At 39.8% G+C, this 22,573-nt stretch overlaps 1 protein-coding gene across 1 annotated transcript in view; it reads right to left on the reverse strand.

Annotated features, from left to right (window-relative positions):
* b4galnt4a (beta-1,4-N-acetyl-galactosaminyl transferase 4a) overlaps nt 1-22,573 on the reverse strand; it is a 138,466-nt gene that overhangs the window by 26,175 nt on the left and 89,718 nt on the right. Inside the window, 2 exon segments of the mRNA XM_020623274.1 lie at nt 1,050-1,128; nt 13,633-13,700. Of these exon segments, the coding sequence (XP_020478930.1) occupies nt 1,050-1,128; nt 13,633-13,700 (147 nt within the window).

Here is a 22,573-nt window from a genome sequence, read left to right on the forward strand (position 1 = left end):
TATGTAGAGTACTGCTTGCAAACCAATGATGGTAAGATGATGTCATGGGGTAGGACTGGATAAGTCTGACTTCTTCCTACTCCATTCAAGCATGTTCTAGGTATAAGCAAATTGATATTGGATTAGCATTTGTTGGATATGTGTAAAATTATGTGTTGACATATCAACTGTCTTTACATGCTTGAAAGAAGAATAAATCAAATCAAATCAAATCAAATAAAGACAAAATGAGAAATAAGTAAAAAAAAAAAAAAAGAAAAGATCAAGCTTCAGGGAGCATAAATGACACTGAAGTTTTGTGACAGAAGAGAGCAACTCCTGCTTTGCTACTGCTGCTCTGCTGCTGCTGACGGTCACGATGATGATGATAACCTGGGGCTTGTTACGAGATGCATTCTATACACACACCAGTGATCTCTTTTTATCATCTGCCCTCCCACTCAAACCACAAATTCACACGAGGCGTGTGGGCTCTCGTTTGAAACTTCAACTCAAAATTAAGCCTCACTCATCTCTGAGCTTTTGCCTGAGGTGCAGAACACCACTACTGGGAGAGAAATGGTGCAGAGGAGTGAACGGGAGGGAAAATAGAGTTATAGTACAGAACAGTGGTACAAAGAGATGAGTGAGAAGTGCAGTGGGAGAGTAAGATGGAGGAGGTGAGTGACGGCAGATGGAGGAATGGAAAGGGCATGGAAGGAAAATAGTCGAGACATTATAAATGAGTTGATGCTCTATACCCATTGGAAACCAGGGTAACAAGGAGGGCATTCATTGCAAACAGTTGTGACCAGATGAGTCCATGGAAAATGGAAAGTAACTTTTTCACATCAAATTCATTTCCCTTCTGCAGCACTGAACAGAGTACAAGTCAAAACTAAATGCAAATTGTCCTGCCAGAGGTGAAAGCTTTCTCAAGACTGGTGAAAGTATTTTCATTTGGAGAGACTCATTGAGGTGAAGATAAATGATGTGACTGGGCGGAAAAAGACCAACTGTAAACTGTAAAAAAGGAGGAAGTAAGCTCCCTTGTTGCGATTTCTACTTACCCCGACCTCCACATGATCTGAGCCCTTGTCATCCTGCTTGTGGAGGATCTCAAAGTAGTATTGTCTGGATGAGATCAGGCTGAGGGGAAACAAAAGAATGCTACTGTTAGATATTTGACAGGAAATAAAAAGGAATCTTTTTATAATAAACCACTTGAGCTCCTTCCAACTTAGGGATTTTCTCAGCAACCCACACTTTTGAAAACATAGTGAAAGTTATTATCGGGAGGTATACTACAAATATAACCATGAGCAAGTTTATGTCACTAAAAACTAAAGAAATAAAAGGATTCGATGAGTTGGTAGAAGGCTAAGTCAAACGCTTTAAAAGTCATTTGAACCCAGGCCTAAACAGGTTAATCAGCCTAGAATATAACTCAGTGCTATAGGCAAGATGGCGAAGGAGGCAGAGGCAGTGAACCAGAATATTATCAGCCTCAGGTCCTGAATAAAACACAGCTTCTGAGACTGTGAGGAAGAAAATCGATGCTCCACATAAATCAACATTTTACAGTTATACAGGTTCCAGTATTTCTCTGGAACTCTGATTTAAAGTTTTACTGTGTATGTTATTCCCTGATGAAACACACACACACACAACAATGTTTTATTCTTATCAAAAAACTTCTCGGATAATAGGGCAGCATCTGCTGCTGAATGAGAGACACCCGAGAACTGTTCCACACATCATTAACTCTCAAGACACACGCAGACACATCGACTGTTGAGCTGTGAATAAAAGCATGTTTGTGAGTATACATGACAGTACAGTATATACAGTCTTATACAGTAGAAAAGCTGTTCTTATAATGGATAAAATGGCACTGTACCTAGCAAAATACAAGTCCTATAAATAGGATCATGTTAAATCTGTTAGTTGCAGGCTGGTAATTTGTGAAACATTGCTACTATGAACTTCAGAGTCATTTGGCTGCTCCATATTCATGTGCTCTGATTCACTGTGATGTCTCGTTCTATGTTTTCTGTTCATTTTCTGTCTTTGTTTGTGTTTCCTACACCCCTTTTCCCTCTCCTGTATCCTGCTTGTCTCATGAAACAAACACAAGCTCATCCTCTTTGATGAAGTCTGTTTTGAATTGAAACCATTTCCACAAAAACACAGGAGATAACATGGTAAAAGACAAGCAGAGCAAACAAACAAAAAATACTTTTGGTGTATGATAAAATGTGTTATGTACATGTTATTTGAAAATAAATTTGCATCTTAGTCTGCATACTGACAAAAGAGAAAGGGGGCTATTAAAGCAGGTCCCAGAGCTCAGTGTGACATTCTAAAGTGGCTTGTTTGGTCCAAACAACAGTGCAAATCCCAAAGATGTTTGTTTGCATTTTGCATGATAAATGACCCGATTTAAGCTGGTGATTAATTTGTTGTCAATCAACTCACTGTTTAATGTACTAAGTAAGCACTAACAAACACAAATAACTACCAAATTACAGTTACAGTGCAGAGTTATATTGCAATTTGTGTGCATTGAAAGGGAAGGACAAAAGGGTGAAGGGGAACGGTCACGTGGTGCCCCACGCAAAAATGCTGCCACATCATCCAGCGTTCTGTAACCAATAAATCACTGCAGGTGCAGGAGAACAGTGACAGTGTGCTAAGGTCACTCTCATGAATAAGGAATATCTCTCTGTGCTGCAGCTGAAACTGTACTCAGCCACTTTCAGTTCCTGTCATCCCGCTCGCCCTTCCCCAGATAATTCAAACAGAACGCCAGACCTACACCTGAACTGAGTTTAAGAAAAAAAAGATGGCGTATTATTTTGCATTCACTTCAGAAAAAAACCCCACAAATTAAATTAGGTCAGATGAAACCTTAATGAGTATCATGAGTACGTGGGGCAATCAGAATCTTCTCTACTGGAGAAGAGAGGGCAACATTTTGTATATTATGAACAAATTGTACAGTATCTCATGAAAATAACTTCCCATAATTGTCACAGATGTGTCATACAATGTACAATGGCTTAGAAACATCTGTAAGACCTCATTTATATTTTGACTGCTCATCTCCCATAGATCTGATTGTTTGCTGTGTCTTGTTGTGTCTTGTTGCTTTTCTTTTCTTTTCTCTATCCACTCACCCTAGTCGGTCGAGGCAGAAGGCCGCCGACCAAGAACCAGGGTCTGTTGGAAGTTTCTTCTGTTAAAGGGAGTTTTTCCTCCCTGCTGTCGCCAAGTGCTTGCTCAAGGGGGATTTGTTGTTTCATTGTACAGGGAAACACGTTTCCTAACTGTGCATATGACAAATAAACACTTTGACCTGGACCTGGTTGGACTTTTCCTCTCTAATAATAATAGCAAGGTCTAGACCTTATTTTGTATAGTGTCCTGAGACCTTTGTTGTGATTTGGTGCTATACAAATAAAACTGAATTGAATTGAATTGAATTCTAGGCCCTTGCCACTCTCAAAAATTCAGAAACACACACAAAGCACACTCTAAGACCATGAACTTCAGCAGTGACAGACTGGCAGCCCCGTCAATATAAACCTGTTTACTTGTTATAAGATGCCAGATAAGATGGTGCGCACACACACTCCACACATATCAGGTGTATCAACGGCGCCGAGTGAGACCGAGACAAACAAATGGATCATAACAGGCTGTGATGGATAACCAGAGGAAGAGAGGAAGAACATCAAGACCTAGTCACACATTTCTATTTTTTGCTTTGCTATTTCTTTTATTGCGGTTCGAAGTTGTTTTGCGTGCCAATTCTGTAGCAGATTCATTTTTGGTTCATGAAATTTAGCTCCACTGTTAAAGTGAGACATTTGCTGAGTCCTGAGGGATTCATTGTCTGCAGCTGTTTGCTCATAGTTATTTCATTTCTTTTTACTGTGCATGCATTTCTTTGTGCTTGTGTTTTGCATTCATTTATAATTTGGTGTGATAAAGATGGATATTTATCATCATCGGTGCAAATAATTGGTGCAAATACAGATATAGACAAAGATGGGAAAGAAAGATGTGAAAAAAATGTGCTGTTGAAAAGGAATATGAAATGTGTTCAAGATCTCATATTAAACTCCCAAGAAGATGGAGAAGGAGAGAGACAAATAAAGGAGAATGAGGTAAGAGGGACAGAGGTTTTGCACTTGTGTGTGTATGTGTGTGTGAGTGCGTGTGTGTAGATTGGTCACACCAGTCTTCCTGTGATGGATGATGAGGCGGGCTCCGGTTGAAAAAGATGAAGAGAGAGGGAGACAGGCGGAAAGAAAGATGAAGAAGGAGCGATAAATAGCAAACGAACAGCAGAGACAGAGAGGGAATTATAAATGCTTTCTGTATCTTGAAAGGGAAAATACATTACAGCATATCACTGAGACATGATTTCATACAGAACACCATGCCAGAAGAGGAATAAAAGCCATAAAAGAACAAGTAAAGGGCAAATGAAAGATGGAAAAGAAAAGAATAGCTACTAGAGTGTGACTCAGAGGATGAGTGGAGGACACAAAACAGGAGTCTAATAGCCTGACTAATTGGAGTCTTTGTTTCTAGTTTCCTTTCATTGAACTGAACGGATTGAGACTGACAAAGGAGATTCACCAGGCTGAATAACACAAGATGATAAACAATATTCAGAGTATCATCCCTGCCCAAAGTCTGCTGGTTTATAAGTATGAAATATTTATTTGGCATGAAACTGTGGGACTGAGGGTTTGTCTAAAGAAATACACAAACGCCTGAAGACCAACAGACAGACTGCCACACATTCTCACATATGGTATTACTAACGGGTTTGCAGTGAGCAGAGCTGAAGTGGAATGGAGACAGCCTACTTTCTTCCCGTGGTAAATATCAGTTCTCTTTCTCTTATTCTCTGTTCATCACACATCCTATCTGCCTGCTAGCTACAGCAATTTCCTGCTTTTACTTTCTACTATCTCCTCTCTTTTTTCCAACTCAATTTCTCATTAAAACTGACTGTCACCCTGTCCTGGTCTCCCTCTCTCTCTAATACCCACAGGTGGCCTTTAAATAAAAGACTGTGCTTGGTGAGTGCTCTCCCCTGAACTACATTAATGATATGATTGTTTAGAGCTGCCCCAAGGAGATGCGCAAACTTCACTTTTATCCCCTCGTACTCTTCTCCCCTCTGCGCTCCATCCCTCATGCATTTCTCTAATCCATCAGAGAGCTATCACATTGCTCTCCCCTGCAGCCTCAATAAATCCTCTTTCCTCCATCCCCTCCCTCCACTCTGTCCCCCACCGTTCTCCTTCATTCCCTGCTCTGCCCCCCTCTCTTTTCCTCTATCTAGTCTGTTGCTTCTTTCCAAAATTCCTCGCACGGCCTCTTCTCCCTCTATCTACCACGTCCAATTCCCCCATATGTATTTATCTAATATAGCATTATGGCATCACTATTTTTAATGCTCTTACTCATCTATGCCTCACTTCACACTTTTCTTACTTTGATTTTGTTTTAACGTACCTTCTACTCTCTCACTGTCCTGAATGCAAGTACATGTGAATAAAAGCATATACAGCGTTCTCAGACAATGTCTTGCTCTCCCAGGGTTTGTGTGTCTGTGCCACACTGAGATGCTGAGTAACATGCTCCTTCTAATCACAGCAAAGTGCAATTACAGTTATTATATTACCTCAAGGCCATACAAAACTACATGTACAAGTTAGTGAGGATTTATCTACAGAAGGAATGCTACACATGAACAATGATTCAAGGATTAGCCTAGTCATATGCTATATCATTTTGATTAACTGTCCAAGAAAAGAAACCAAAAATGAACTGCTCCTAATGAATCTCTGTATGCTGCTATATCTTATTCCTCTGTGCCACAGACCCCCATTGTCAGTGCACTGACCAGAATGCTCCGTCATTACAATGAGTAATGGAAACATACCATGTGCAGTACATATAGTAGGTGTGGTACCAGAAATACTTACTAATGCACCAAATGTGTCCTAATCCATGGCTGAAAATAGTCCAAAGCATAAATACTCTTACTCTTTGAAACATGTTTGCTAAATACCACAGTGCCCAGCTGTTGAATGAAAGTCCTGGCCCTTAAAAAAAATCATTCATGACCAATTTTCTTTACAATTTAAGTCCTCTGTTTTAATGCATGGTTGAAGCTGAGCGCCACAGACAGAGCTGGGAAATCAAAGCGTATTGATATTTTTTGTATGATGTGTCGTTTGATTATGATGAAAGACAACAGCTGTTTACTTGAATGTAAAAAAAATTGTTTAAATATGAGGATAACAGTGTACATGCTTGGACAGCCTTTCCTGAAAGACTTGCACGCTCTTGCAAACACTAAAAGTGACAGCAAAAAAATATGAAAGCAAGGAAAATAGCTTCTCTCTGTTCAGAATGAGTGCTTTGCATTGGCTTCATATGTATGCGTATATTTCTATGACACTGTTGATACATCCTAAGTATTCACAGTCACTTTCCAAACAGCTTACATATGTGTTCCCTAGCTGCTCAGAATGTAATATCCACGTGTCCTCAGACTGAGCTGACCCTCTGTCATCTTTACTGTCTCTAATCACATTTGGCCAGATGCAGCTCTATGTTCTGGTTTCTTCATACTCATGCATTACTGCCATTCAGATGTCCGCTATGACAAGTCTTTTACAGCTCAAGAGATGTGCATCGACACCCTGAAGACATTTTGATTAAACCTAAGCCACTATACACGAACAGACAAACATGCACTCAAACATAAATTTGTGTCTCGGCAGGTTCCCATCAGTCACAGAAACAGATGGCAGAGTCAAGGCCTGAGGGAAGAAAGCAGGGGCAAGGACTTCATTGCAGCTTCATTCTAATTCAACTGACAGTGTGCAGAGAGAGGTCAGCATTAAGGCTGGCATTCACACTCATATACACAAAGACATATACACACACTTAAGTGACTACATACATGTAACGAGATGCTTGCTACAAAGCAGGGGCAACGTTCACCTCCTCTCAGTGTTCAGTCAGTATTCCTATGATGTCATGAGTACAGGTACTGTACTATCCTTTCTCTAAATGCTTAAGACTCCTTAGCAGCTAACAGCCTGCAGTGCTTAAATGATTCAATTATAGATACTGAGAGATCCTATAGTGAAATAACTGGTCATTCTCCACTAGGTTTCCCTTATTGTTGTTGGGAAAGGCAACAATAAAGCCAACTACTATTGGCCTTTGGAGGTTTTCTGTTACGTCGTGTATAGAAAACAAATAGGAGTGTTTGCAGTGTGTAAGTATCAAAATAAAAGGGAATGGAAGATGAAAAGGAAGAAGTAGGAAGGCATAAACTGTCATATGCTTGCACACACAAAAGGAAGAACACACATCAACGCCCACGTGTCTGTGGAGGATTGGGCGTAAATGTCACTTCCCGCAGTTTGTGAACTGAAAGCTGCTCCTTCAAAATGCCAACTGCGGCATCACAGATAACCTCAGAGTCGACTTCCTTCTTTCCTTCTCACCATGCCGCTGTCAAAGGTCAGCAGCAGCCATTTTTAAATTTTAGTCATTATATCTGAAGGTGTAAACCTTGACTTGCCAAACCCTTATGTTTGGAAACTCCAGAAGCACATGGAGATGAATGATAAATCCTAAGAAACACACATTATTTGTGTTTTGTTTTTTCCCTTAAGGCATTTTGTAAAAATATAACCTTATTCTCATTATGCTGTCCAGATTTAAGTCAGTGCTCCTCAGCTACTAATATCTTTCATGCAATATTCCTTTTAATTTTCAACTGACTGTCAACCAGGTTCCAGTCCGAACTGCTCAAAGGGGTCTAAAATATTTGATGTAAAGTACGGTATCAGGGTAGTTCAATATGCATCTTAGCACAGTTCAGTTTACAGATCTTGAGCAAACATTATTCTCCCTGGTGTTACACAGCCCGAGGCTGTGGTAGTTGTGTCAGAGAATGGAGATAGTGTTGTCAGGGTTATCTGGGTTCCTTATCTGACTACTTCACTGCCACTCATCGAGCTGTTGTGACAGCACCTCGCAGGCACTGCCAAACTACCACTTGACAAGTACAAGCAGAAGAAGAAACAAAATGTTAGACAGGCAAAATGGAAACTTTCCAACAGACACAGGTACTGTGTTATTTCAATAGTCCTGACAACAGATTCTGGAGCCATCAGAGAGAAATAGCTATTTGGTGATTCTAAGTTTGACTCAGTCTCAGCATTTTAGGGTTTATCTCCTGTATATAGTAGGTTTTTCTTTAAATGGATTAAATGTTTAGAACACAAAATGCACAAAAACAGTGAAAAATGATCGTTTCTCAGAGTCCAGACGGTGTCTTGTTTTATGACCAACAGTTTAAAACACAAAAATATTGTGATATAAAACTAAAATAATAGCAACCCTCACATTTAGGAAGCTGGAATGAAATTTTTGCATTTAAGCTTGATAAAACGATCAGTCAGTTATCAAAATGTGTCACTCAACTAGTCAATGAATCTCCAATTGTTTATGCCCTGCTGGGGCTATTACATGTGGTTTTGACAGATGTTACTACAGTACATTTCATTTTATGATATGCTTGGATTGGTTTTACTGTAATGGAGTCACAAAGGAGAAGTGTTTTGAGAAGAAAGAAAGGAGCTTACACATACTCCTAAGGGCAATTTAGAGTTGCCAGACAACCTAAACTGCATGTCTTTGGACTGTGGGAGGAAGCCGGAGTACCTGGAGAGAACCCACACTGGCACAGGGAGAACATGCAGACTCTGCACAGAAAGGCCCCGAGCTGGCTCGGGCTTGAACCCAGAAGCTATTTGCTGTGAGGTGGCAGCGCTATTTAAGTCAGTCTTTGAACAGTATGTACCTCTGCTGCATGCTATTTGGACTACAGAAAAAGCCTTTACCCTCTACTACCTCATCCTCTTTTACAACTTTATATTCAATCCTGAAATATATAATTGCTTTTATGACAATAGACCAAGTAAGATAGCGGGAGCCAGCAGTATAAAGGAACAACACAGAGAGAGAGGGAGAGAGAGAACAAGGGGCTGATGGCACCTGAAAACCCCAGATGCAGTCATCCAAGATGCAGAGTAAGCACAGAGGGACTGCCAACCGGAGGATGTTTATGTTACTCTATTTTGTATTTGTGAATGTGTGTCAGTGTGTGCATGTGCGTTTGCTGGCTTCGGTAGCCTTTGATTGCATTGTGTGGAGACCTCAAACAGCCGAGTGAAGTGTTTCAAGTAAACCCCTCAACAACAATATGTTTCATTCCCTGACAATATGATTCAGCCCTGCAGCAGCCATTAGTCACTGTTCACTCAGCTCTACTACAGTCGGCTGTATAGCTCCAGTGAACCAAGACATATAAACAACCACAGTCCAAAGTGTGCAAAAAAACAAAAAAAAAAAACAACCTTGCTAAAGTAGGAGTGTCTGTTGTGTTTCATTCTGCCCTCTTTTCAAACACTTCCAAAGGCTGTTCTCTGTTCTGCTTTTTTTGAGTTTTCTATGTTTTGCTCAGCGCTAATCAACTACGTTGTTTTATGCTCCATTTTATTCTTATAGCTTAGTCTCATTTCATCATATTCTGGGCTCAATGTCATAATAACTAGAAACTGCAGCACATAAACTGTGAAAGCTGTTTTAAACTGCAGCTTTGATTAGGGCTGTGCACAGAACTGAACTGTGGTAGAATGGAGTGTGTAAATAGGCTCAAATGGCCCTGAACTTATTCTCTAATAACAAACTGCACGAGAGGACCACACCGCCAAAGCCTTTCTGTACCCTCATGTGTAATGACTAACGGAGCTGCTTTCCATCTACAAATCTGAATGTAATATTCTAGAAACACCTAATCCATTTTTTTTTGTCCAATTACTTTTATCAGGCTGACAAATGATTCAAATTACCAGGTGATCAAGTCTGTCTAATGACTGATTACTTTGCTGTACACATTCTCTGATGCAATTTGTTTTTAGAAACTGATATCTTGTTTTGTTCTGTGCTATTAATTTGCTCATTTCATTTCATCTCATCTGTTTTGAAAAACACCATTTTATGAATGCATGGCCATTAATCCTGCCGTACAGGGACGGCCCAGTATCTGACAAACACAGAGGCTCACACTCAAAAACATATATATTTTGTCTGATTATCTTTTAGTCTTAGACACATTAAACAGATTAGACTTGAGTCATTAGCCTCATAATCTTCCCAATGATGTCATCTCTCATACACCATTTCATGACCTGACAGTGGAATCACGAATCTCTTCACACATCAAGGTAAGCAATATTAAAATCAAATATGATTTTGAGAGAAGATAGTGAGAAACAGTTAGTGTGTGTATAAGGTGATATCACTCCTCTATCAGGTCTCAGTGAGCACAGTTAAAGCATGTTCTCCACAACACCCTCCCTTCACTGTTTTATAACTGACAGCATGCCTGATTTGTAGAAAACTATTCAGCACAAATGCAAAATACATACTTTAAACGCGCACCCATTCACACAAGAAGACACAGGTCACAAAACTTTCTGCATATCCTTTTTAATGTTCCTGCCATATTCTGGCTCCGTGCTTGGTCTCTCAGCTGTCTTGTTACTGTTATAGAATGCAAGACGTTTGTCAGACAGAAAGAGAAAATGGAAAAACATCCAATCGTATTGTTATCTCTCTGTGCATCCTTGTATTCCGAAGAGCCGGTTGCACTAACCAGGCCTATGTAGTTAATCCTACATGCAGACAAACAGAAACACATGAGGTCCTGGTCTGCATTCAGCCACTTATGGCATTAATGAATGTTCATTCATTATAAAATATGTGTGTGTGTGTCGATGTGTACAGTACCAAAGGAAGGCAGAATGTGCAACAGATGTATGGATTTTAATGAGCATTGAAGATTTTCTTGATGTTTTTTGCATGTATATAATATCTCAGAATAATACATAATGATACTTAAACAGTTCTGATGAAAGCTTGACACATTATGAGACCTTTGAGTGATGGAGTGAGTCAGACTCAATTAACAGCAACGTCAAATCAAAACAAAGGAACAAAGGATGTGTAGTAAGCTCAAGACACATTCACTGATTGTTTTCTTAGTTTGGACTTATAGTTATGATGCTGGGAACCACTATACTGACGTAACATGACTACAAACATGTCTCCACAAGACATGACCGTATATCAGTAGATGGGATTTTTCATATCACAAGAATTGCTTCCACAAGAAACACGTCCTGATCTTAGGCTTTAGTGTCTCATTTGAATCAACTGCTTCCATTCTAATGATACAGTGGAGCTGTGAGCACAAATATTCTATGTGGGTTATTTTTCATTAAGTGAATGGCTAAATGGCCTGTGCGATGTGAAGGATCAAGGTCTCTGATCTGTGTGTGTGTGTGTGTGTGTGTGTGCCAGTGTGTGTTTCAGTAAAATGCACTAAAACTAATATCAACTAGGCTTTCAAAGTAATTCACTCTAATATTCCACAGGATCGTAAAATCACTGGTACCTTTTCAGAGCGCCCACCGAAACACCTACTCTACACTCAATGTCACCAAACACAGGAGTCTGTTTACATGCATTCTCCACACATTTATAAATACTGCTGCTATCAGCTATTGCTGCTGTCACCACTGCAGTGCAAGGTGATTTAAGAACAATTAGTAAAGTGTATCACAAATTTTATGGTGTAGTGCATCTGAACACATATTTCATTATCTAGTATATTATCATATGTGTGTTGATAACACTTAAACCTCAGAAGTCCTATTTTATTCATATACTAGAAATGTTTGTTTTCCAAATTAATGATAGTAAAGAAGTTGCAAAAAAAAAAAATCTGTTTCTGAGGCTTTTGTACTGTGTCATGTAGCCTTTTTCCTATATGACACAGTCTGGTGTCATATAGGCTAATGTACAACAGGAAACAGGTCACTCCCTGCATTATGATTTTGTATCCATTGCATTATTGCAGTGATGTACATCAATGAGCCATAACACTATGACCACCTGCCTATGTACCCAGGAGTCATTGCAGCAGTTGGTTGGTACTCGTGTCACTCTGCAGCTCACTGTGCATCTTCTATGAATCTGTTTGCTTCTACTGTCTTGCATGAATGTGTCGACTCTTCAGCAGAAAACCTATGTAAAAGGAGTGAAAACTGTGGTCATGAGGACAAGAGATAAAGATAGAGAGATAATTTGTTGGACCAACTCAACAGCCTCCCCTCTCTAGGTGTGATATCATCACTATAGCCACTGAATGTTTCTATTCATTTGAAGCCATTTTAACTAAGATTCAAACAAAGTGGAATCTTTTGACAAGAATGAATGAAATGCAAAAGTTTAATCTACAGTAAATCAACCTCATCATCAGTGAGCCAGGGGCGCCCATAACCCTGCTGCCAGTTCACTGTGTGACCGGGAACACCCAACAAGACCTGCAGTCTGGGAGATGGACTGACCTAGTTGTCTGGACATCACAGTTTGGCCCTTGTCAAAGTCACTCAGATCCTCATGCTTGCCTGCTTTAATCACTTCCAACACATCAACTCAGAGGACTGAGTGTTCAGGTGCTGCCTAATACACCCCACACACTGTAATGAGATAATCTGTGATATTCACTTCACCTGCCAGTGGTCATAATGTTATGGCTGATCAGTGTATATCAACATTATATTTTAATACTTAATAACATTAGAATATTGATTTAAACTATACTGTCCAGCCCTAAAATGCTGCTTTAGCCAGTTGTACTTGCCTTTTTAGTTAAGCCATGATAAGAATGTTTCAGCCTGAAAGTGGCATTCTTTCATGATCCACAACTTTCATCAGAAACACTTTGGCAAGAAGAAGAACTTTGGAACAAAACACAATTTCTGTTCACTGTCTGTGTTCATCATCTGAGTTGTACAGTTTAGAAATGCTAAAATATTCTGGACCTTCATGACAAACACGACAGGTTGTGTGTGCCTGTCTCAGTGTTAATGATGTAATGCAGCACTCTACCACTTGTTTCATCCAATCAGGCAAATGGGGGAGCCCACAGGAACAGGGGGCATGGTTCTTAGATTCTCTTCTCTCGCTGCATAATCATGTCAACTTGACCTCAGAAGGAAGCTGGCTGCAGATCAGTGCTCACATTAAAGATAGCTTTCATGCAAACTGCAATTATGGAGAGAGAGATGTTGAATCTAAGACTAGATAGTTGAACACATTCTCATCTTACATTATTGAATTGAATGTGAAAGTGTGTCCACACTTTTGACTGGATGTGTACACAGAAGAGACCCGCCTTCCAGTGTCAAGTGAACACTTGAGCCATCAATTTTCACCTGCATGTGTGCAGTAAAAGCCTTTTGAAGTAAAAGAGGCTGCAGACCAATATGAGTGGACTGACTGGCATAGCTACTTAACAAATTGAGAACCTTTATAGGTAACAGCCACAAAGCCAGTCCTAAGAGGTGCTCCAGTGGTGTTATCTTATTTGTCAAGCCTACTATTAAATGTTAACAGGGCTATCTTTTGGTCTCTGTACTGGGGTAGAGAGTGAAATAACTATGCTGCTGTGTGGTTGTCACAGGTACTCACTGCACAGACTTGGAGGACTGGGACCTGAACTTGCTGAACTCGCCTGGAGCAGTCCACTCTGTACCCAGCTGCAACATGCAAGACAAGAGACAGATCAGAGAGAGTGTGAGAAAAAGAGAAGGGGAAAGAAAAAGTGTGCAGGTGTGAGTGCAGAGAATAAGGACAGCATGAAAAATATTGAAGCATACTGAAAAATCCTTCTTTGTTAGTCAAAAACAGCAGTATTATGATTTTTTGGCAATGGGTGTTTTGCAACATCTGTAAAGAAGGTGGCCCAAGTTGTTTAATTTTTAATTTGGAAAACAAATTTATCATTTGAAAAGGGCGTTGCAAGATCCTGTTCACTTCCTTGTTTATGATTAGCACAATAAATCAGAGTAACTGGGAAAAACAAGATAATATACCCCAAAGCAACACAAAGAGTCAACCAGGAGGCAAGTTCTGTTAGTCAAAATGAGCAAACAGACAAGAGCTAATGGCTATAAACACACAGAAATTGAGAAAAAGCAATTCACTGCCAGTACCGACTTAGGACTCCTGGGGCTCCCATTTCAGCCCTGTAGTCGAATCAGTGCCCATTCATTTCCTCAGCAAGCCAACAAAACTAATTAGAGCCCCTGCTGCTGCTGATCCATAATGAAAGAATAAAACTACAGTCACAGTGGCCATGCCTTTAATTGTTTGTGCTGGCCACACTTCTGGGTTTAAAATTGGTCAGAAAACATTGTGGCATGTGGTGGTGACAGATCACCAGAGACTTTTAGCTTTTAAATAGCTACTGATCCTCACTCTGTGTACCACAGTGTTTTCAGAGAGAGTTGCGCACACAGAAACTACAAGATAATGACAGAAACATATGAGATGACAATTATACAACTGCACCTTTGAATATGTTTACTGGCATGAGAAGAAAGCCACTATGGGCAGAAAACCTCAAAAACACTAACGTTTGTCCAAAATCAACCAGGCCCCTGGCAGTGGAGCAGTTGGTTGGAGAATAAGAGAACATAATGCGCGCTACTGTTCCCTCACTCTGAAGCCCACAGCATGCAGTTGTAGCACTTTTCCACAACAGGCTCCTCACATATTCCTCCTACGACACATAAGAAGGAAGACTGGTTAAATCACTGGGTGAAAATATTTCAATTTAAAAAGTAAGCAAGGGAGTGTTAAGCTCACTCAGCTCTGACCGTTTACTGTGATTTACTTTACATTAGCAATGAACACTTTTCTTTCAAAACACATTTAAATGTGCACTGACATCCAAATATTTGCATCAAATTACTCTGCGCTGAGCTTCCACTGATAGTTATTCACGAATGATGTGTGTCATCATCAGACAGTCTGTGGACCATCTTATATAAGACTGTGCTAAAAGAGTACGCCACTGATTTAGTGAGGCTAGCAGCAGCTAATGTAACCCTGAGCTGATAGCCTCAAGCAGAGATGAGGAACAAACTACAGCTCTGCATCCTCAGAGTTATTTGATTTAAAACTTGTAGTCTTCAAACAACACTACCGCAAGCGACATTATTTCAGGTAGTTTATCAGCTCCCTGCCACAGAAGATTTATTACAACTCATTTTACATATGCAGTACTACTTCCCATGACCTGTACACCGTATAATTCAGTGCACATCCCCTTTAATAATTTGTCCACAACAAGATCCAAAGGCTCCACTCGCTAGCAATCGACTTTCAGACGACATAGGTACAGTATTGGCACAACAGTTCACCTAGGTCCCCATTTCACTTGTTAATTCCTCTCTTAAAAATCATGTGTGTTGGCTTGTTTTGAAAAATGAACACTAACGTGGCCCAGTTTTATTGCTGCTACGCTTAAGTCTGACATAAGAGTATCACATTATAAACACAGTAATCACTGTTTACACGTAAGGTGACTGTTAACTACAAAATGTGGCTTTTGGAAAGCAGACAGTTTAGTGAAACAGTCGTATTAGCTTATTAATACACCAACACTGTGACCTGTTAATGCTGCACTTACTAATTATCTGCATCAGTCACAACACTCCCACTGCTTTGTTTTGTATTGTCTACGCTTCTCTCTTATTACGCTTATTTGTCAGATAACACTGTTCTACTGTGCATGTATGGAATTCGACTTGAGTGTGTACTGTAACACGTTTCCTACATAAATAAATGAAAACTGTAACTCATTTGTTCAGCTCAACCTGACCTGCAACAAGTGAGACTACACAGAGTAAAAGCAGTACGGTAGAATCTCATTTAAGTTCATCTTCCTCAAAGAAATCATTATTAAAATAAAATCTATGCCACTGCAAAGTGAGTTGGTTTCTTAACAAAAGCAGTGAACCTTCAGTGAAACATAACTCATAGCTGAATGGAACAGGCAACTCAGCGGAACTTTAAAGTCTTTCAAAACAGGAAAAAAAGCCGAGACTTCAAACTTTGCGATGGGAAACTTGCAAGGCTGCAGTTAAAAATGTCTCGTTACTTACTGTTTATTTTGTGAATTATTTTCTACTGAATGAGCTGTTGTTCACCATATGAAAAGTGTGTGATCACACTGCAAAAATATTCATCTCAGCAAGTCACATTATCTACTGCTGACTGTAAACCTTTGTTAGCGAAAACAATCTGTGTGCAGGCGTAAACCATGATAATTGTACTTGTTTCCACAGTAAACACACAATTGTAAGAAAAAATTAACTATAGTGGAATCAAAAAGAAATGATCTCATTTTATATTAAAAACAAATACAGCAAAACATCAAATCTTTAGATGGATATTAGTGAAAATATTGATGCATTTTATTCAAAGCAGTAGAAAATTCAAGTGTAAAAAGATATTCAATTAATAAAGTGCCAAAGTACCACTTTTAAATGTGTAGTTTAGCACAAAAAAAAAAGAAAAATATTAGTGTTAAGAAGCAAATCAGCTCCCAGTGATAAAAGTTAAAAGATACATGTTTTTCTCTTCCACCTTTACATGTGGACAATTATCTGTAGAGGAACTAAAGTGTAGATCAAAGGCGCTTTTGAAAGGAAAAAATGTGTGGAGTAGCTCAGCTCTCCAATAAAAGATGCTTTTCAAGGTATGAATACGAGAAAACACATGCATGCACAAACACAAACATGATTTCACACTGAACAAAGAGTCATTGCTCACTGAAAGCAACATGTCCTCACCAGAGTAGGTGGGAGGTAAATCAGAACACCCAGGGTGCCATGAGGAGGCGACACCCCCCCATCCCACTGACATATTGTCATATTTTCTACTTGAGAAGTCTCCTCTGAGAACTAAGGCAGGGATCTCAGAGACCCAATTTCTTAAGCTGAAAGCAGACAAACAACCCAGACATAGCAACCTTGTTCTCAAGTAACCTCTTTCCTTTATTCTCTCTCATAGAGACGCACACAAACACCCATACTGTGTCTGCGTGAACCTCCCATACTGTGTCTGCGTGAACCTCACCCACATATGTGGTGACCCCAAGAAAACTAATTTCAGATGGCCACTGGCCCTGAAACTCTGGAAAGTGAAACACAAAACAGGGTTGAGAAAAAAATACAAGTGTGCAGTGAAGCTCCTCTTTCTATCAGCTAATTTTCTTTGATACACTTTTTTTTCTCCCCATATAAGAAGAGAGAAATAATTCATACCTGACCAGTGATATAATTTCAGAGAACTGTTTTCCTTCTTTTACTCTGCCCCACCTTCAGGGTGTCCAATTAATCTAAGCACACTTGGACACATAAGTAGGACACATAAGCACACATACGTAAACATATCAGCAGAAAACTCTAAATCAGGAAACGTTTGAGAGAATCATTTTGGTGCAGGGGCAGCGTTCTTCTTATTGGATTAATAACCACATTCCATTCAGCTGAATCAGTGCCGTGACACCGGCATTTTACATGGTGTTTTTCTTGTTATAGCAAATAAAAACTTCATCAGAGGAAAAGGTGTATTGTAACACAGAAAGCCTGCAACTTACTATACCAGTGAAATAAAAGGGAAGGGGTCTCTGTGCTGAAGAGGCTTGTGTCCACCGGCAGTGAAATTGACTATCAGTGACTGAGGACACAAACACAGATTGTCATTTGCCCTGCCAATATAAAGGAACACTGTTAATCAGGACAAGTGACTTTGCCCCTTAATTTATAACAACTTGATCGCCCTGCCTTTTCCACCTGCCAGTCTGCAATCTACTACAACATTGTACCTTTACTCCCCATATGCTTGCTGCTGCTGCTTCTACCCAATGTGTGTGGGGTCGCCAGGTGTGTGAGCCATGCATGACTGTAGCTCTTTTCCTTGCTTTGCTATTGTTATGTGCTGGGGCTATTTCTGCTGGGCCGTCTCCAGTTGAAGCCTGAAATTCACAGTAAATGCCTGTAACCACTGACAGTTGACTTAGAATAATTTTTCAATTATCCATTTCATTTGTTACTGACTTTGTCAGTTGTCACAATCACTGCATTGTCTGAAAAATATGAACCCAACTATAGGTTAATGACAGCAACTGTGCTATGAGATTGGATATATTGACATTTTGAGTGATTACTGACAGAGAAAATTACCTGTAATTATCACTGCATATCACTAATCAATCTGTTTTCAAACATGAATAACAGACCATTTGGCTTTATGAGAAAAGCTGGAGCATAATTTTTATGCCGTATTCATTTGCATTTCAGCTCATTCTTATGGCTTATCAATACACTGAAAAGGAACGCAGTCATCATTAATTATTTTCACTGATGTTTGTCCTCCTATAGAAAGTCAAAACATCTGCTGTGAAAAAGATTTTTTGTATTAAACTTTATTAATGTTTTAGACAAATTTTGATAAATTATCCACTTTGAGCTGCACTGACAGCAACCCAAGGGCAAGTTCATGCCTTCAGAATTTTAGGTTTTTAAGTTGTCACTGACTAGATTAGTGAGAAGTAAGAGTAAGAATGTATGAATGTCACTTTCGGCTTTTTCCCGTTTTCGGGGTCGCCACAGCAAATCGACTCGCATGTTGACATTTGGCATGTGTTTTACGCCGGATGCCCTTCTTGACGCAACCTGGATTTGAACCCGCCCTGCCACGGTGAAAGCGCTGCGCCTTAACCACCAGCCTTCCGAAGTAAGAGTAAGAATGTAAAATATTAAAATGATAAATGGTCCAAAAACAGGTATGCATGTATTAGAAGTGTTCCAAAATAAAAACAAAGATAATCCAAAGGCCCCACAACCCAGACTGACTGCAACAATTTGACCTCGTTATAGGCAACAACAATGATCTCACTGGTCTAATTGCAATCAAATCGATGTTTAAAAAAGTTAAACAGGTGTACTCTGAGTCATAGTCAGCAACAGTCTTTGTTTTGATTGTGACCTCAGGGTGCACTTATCTCATTAAGCAGGAATCGTTAGTGCCTTCAAGTGGGATCTTGTTTATAGTCTTCATGAGATGACTCAGTTTGAATGAAGTCTGGCGATTTGAATTATGTTTGGCCCTTTCTTAAAGGGAGCCACTGGTTTTCATTCATTTTAGCCTTGCATAACATCAACCTGCAGATGATTCAAATTGGTTTGAGTCTGGTAATCCATCACAATTGTCCTCATGTCATGTGTTTTATTGTTGTTGAAGCTACATTTGCAATTGGTGGTTATACAGCCGTTATAGTAGTTTCAATGAAATGTTGTGCAAACACTAATGTAACTGCAACAAAAACAAAGGCAGGCGTAGACACACTGCATGCTGTGATGGATGGTTTAACATTTTTATCTTGGGGATCTTTTTCCTTGTGCTTTTCTGTCTTCTAAAATGGATATGCTACTTATTTTTGGGCAGATGTTACCACTGGAAATCTGACAATAAAGTATTTGGAAAACATCAGAATAGACCAGGAGACAGTTTGACTAACCATACAAGGAAAAGCATGTTAACATTACATGCGGCTCTGTTCTATTAAAGTGTCCAATAAGCAATGGCAGTGAGCCACAAGGAGCCTGAAACTGAAACAGCTAAATGGGTATTCGGCCATTTTTCTAAAAATATTTACCCCTGGTTCTTCTTCTGGTTCTTCACTAGCATGTCAGAATGTCTTATGTGGTAAAGGAATACAGTATAGAAAATGCACCTTTTCCAGTCATCTGCTATAATGACCCAAGCAATCATTATGAGAAAGTAGGTGCTTTGTTTCTAGATGGTGTATCGTGTAGGAACAAGACTTAAAACAATCAGTATGGAGCTAAAAGCGCAGTATTTCCTTACCAACAGCTGTACATAGTTTAGTGCCTTAAATGTTTGGTTGGTCCAGAGTCTTATCTGAGAATGAGCAGCTACGTTTGCTTTTGAGTCTCATAGTGATTACGCCACCTTTACCCAGTTTCTTGTGTGTCTGAGTATTTGTGCTTGTCTTTCTATGTCTACTTTTTAACCAGAAAGAATAACTATCACAGCATGAACACACACAAATTATGTACACACATTTTTTTGTGCTACTCATAAGACTCTCTCAGTATCAAATGAGCCCAGGTCTGGTTATGTGGAAAGCTCTGCGGGAGCTGTCTGGGCATTCTGATTAAGGGAAAATCTCATTATAGATTATCCGTGGGCAAAAAATATGATTAATACCAGGGCACAACAATAGACACAACTCACTCATATTAAGTACAATCATATATTGACATAATGTCCAAGCAGAAATGAAGAGAAAGAGAGTGTTCTTAAAGAACACCACCACCATGCCCCTCTGTACCACACTGGTAATGGGCTGAACAGAGAAAATTACTATGACTCAAGGTCAAATGTGTCTTTCTACGAAGACCAGGATTAAAGGACCACTGCAGACAACTTTTCTCTATCTGCATACAGTGTCTGCCTGTGTGTTTTTGTGTGTGGGAAAGCCATAAATCCACAAATGGACCTCCCTGGATGAGGTTAGCATTTCATTAAGGTGTCCTGCAGGAAATCTAGTAATATCAGTCACATCCAGTGCATCACGTGAAAAACTAGCCACAAAATGCTGACAGAGTCTCAAAGGAAACGCTTCAGCTCCCTGCTGCTACTCCTGTCACAGCTAAATGTCTCATGGCACCACATTCCACAGGTAGCTCATTCACTATCAAGCATGACACTGCTGTGAACTCTGACATAAAGAAGGAATCCTTTATAACTTGTGTCTTTTCAGAGCAGTGAATCAGGGAAGAATTATAGCCAGGTCATTCGTATCAGGACAAATAAGAAAAAGAATACAAATCACCGCGCGCTGACATGGGCATATCCTCTAATGACTTCAAAGTTTCTTTTAAGTTATCACATTTTTTGACATAATTTTCTGCTTACAAGGCTTCAAAAGAAACATTTTTACCAGAGGGTTAGATTCAAATCACTGCTGAAAACATTTAGATACCTTCTATTTAAGTTCTTGGAATAACTCCAGCACCCGCCGGAGCACAACGCCTCATGAATTTTTTCAAGGATATTTTCCCAAACCATTGGAGTTTACAGAAAGCTCACTCAATTAAATAGGATCCCTCTCACATTGTTTCAAATGTTCTGTGGTTTAGGCCACAGGATGGCCACTATTTATTCACAATTGTTCAATGGATTCACAGTTAATTACCTCTGCCAAGGGTGATGTCTTCTCTGCTTTGCCTGCGGTCCACTCACTGTAGCCCCTGTTTTACCCAGAACCAACGAGTGAATGTTTGTCATGTCTATCATTTTTCTTGAGTCCTTGCTCAGGGGAGATCTATTGAGCTTTCCGTATAATACTGTCTAGACTTTACCTTAAAAGTGAACTGAATTGAACTGAATAACTCAAACTAATAATGATATCAGCATCAGTCCAAATGCCGGCAGTAGGTTTTCATGGTCAAGCAATCATATTATGAGGGTCAAACTATCATGGGAATATTGTTTTTATGGCATTATGGGGAAACTGGGTTGCCCTTGGCGGAGGCTGCGCTCTCTGAGTGCTGTCTAGTGTTTTTAAATAGGATTAGTTACATGGAGTTTACAGGGAGCTGTGACAAATGGGATCCAACAAACCCATTTTTCTAAACATCAATTTTCAGTCTTTTATACAAAAAATGTGCCAGTTTCTGGGTTTTTATTACTTAAAAAAATCTCTGATGCACATGGACATAAGTGTTTATAACTGACATATATACAAATTCAGTAAAGTCCTACAAGTTCCTGGGCTCCACTATCTCCCAGGACCTGAAGTGGACGTCTAACATCAGGGCCATCACCAAGAAGGCACAGCAGAGAATGTACTTCCTGCTCCAGCTCAGGAAGTTCGACCTGCCCCAGGAGCTGCTGATACAGTTCTACAAAGGAATCATCGAGTCTGTTCTCTGCACCTCTATCACTGTCTGGTTTGGCTCAGCAGCCAAACAGGACAAGTACAGACTTCAGCGGACAGTCACGACTGTAGAAAAGATTATTGGTGTAAGCCTGCCTTCCATGGAGGACCTGTACACCTCACGGGTCAAAAGGAGGGTGGAGAGGATCACTGCTGACCCCTCACACCCTGGACACAATCTGTTTGAACTCCTCCCCTCTGGACGGCGTTACAGGTCACTGTGCACTAAGACAACCAGGCACAGGGACAGTTTCTTCCCCCAGGCCATCACTCTGATGAACACTTAACCCACGACAGTATGACTGGACAATACCCCTCAATGTAATACCTGTAAATATACATTGCACAGATTATACAGACTCATACAGGTCTCTAGTACTCTGTTTTAAGTACTCTATTCTTATCCCAAATTATCTCATTTCAATGAACATTCCCTTGTCTGCATTGTTACTGTCTGTTTATACTGCTTTTTCTGCATTGTTTGCACTGTTTGTTGTATACTGCTATTTTGTTGTATTACACAGCCTTATGCTGGTTTACTGTTTGCACATTGAGAGCCGATGTACCAGAGTCAAATTCCTCGTGTGTCCA

This window comes from Monopterus albus, unplaced genomic scaffold (genome assembly GCF_001952655.1).
Source record: "Monopterus albus unplaced genomic scaffold, M_albus_1.0 scaffold295.1, whole genome shotgun sequence".
In the NCBI taxonomy this organism is placed as follows: domain Eukaryota; kingdom Metazoa; phylum Chordata; class Actinopteri; order Synbranchiformes; family Synbranchidae; genus Monopterus; species Monopterus albus.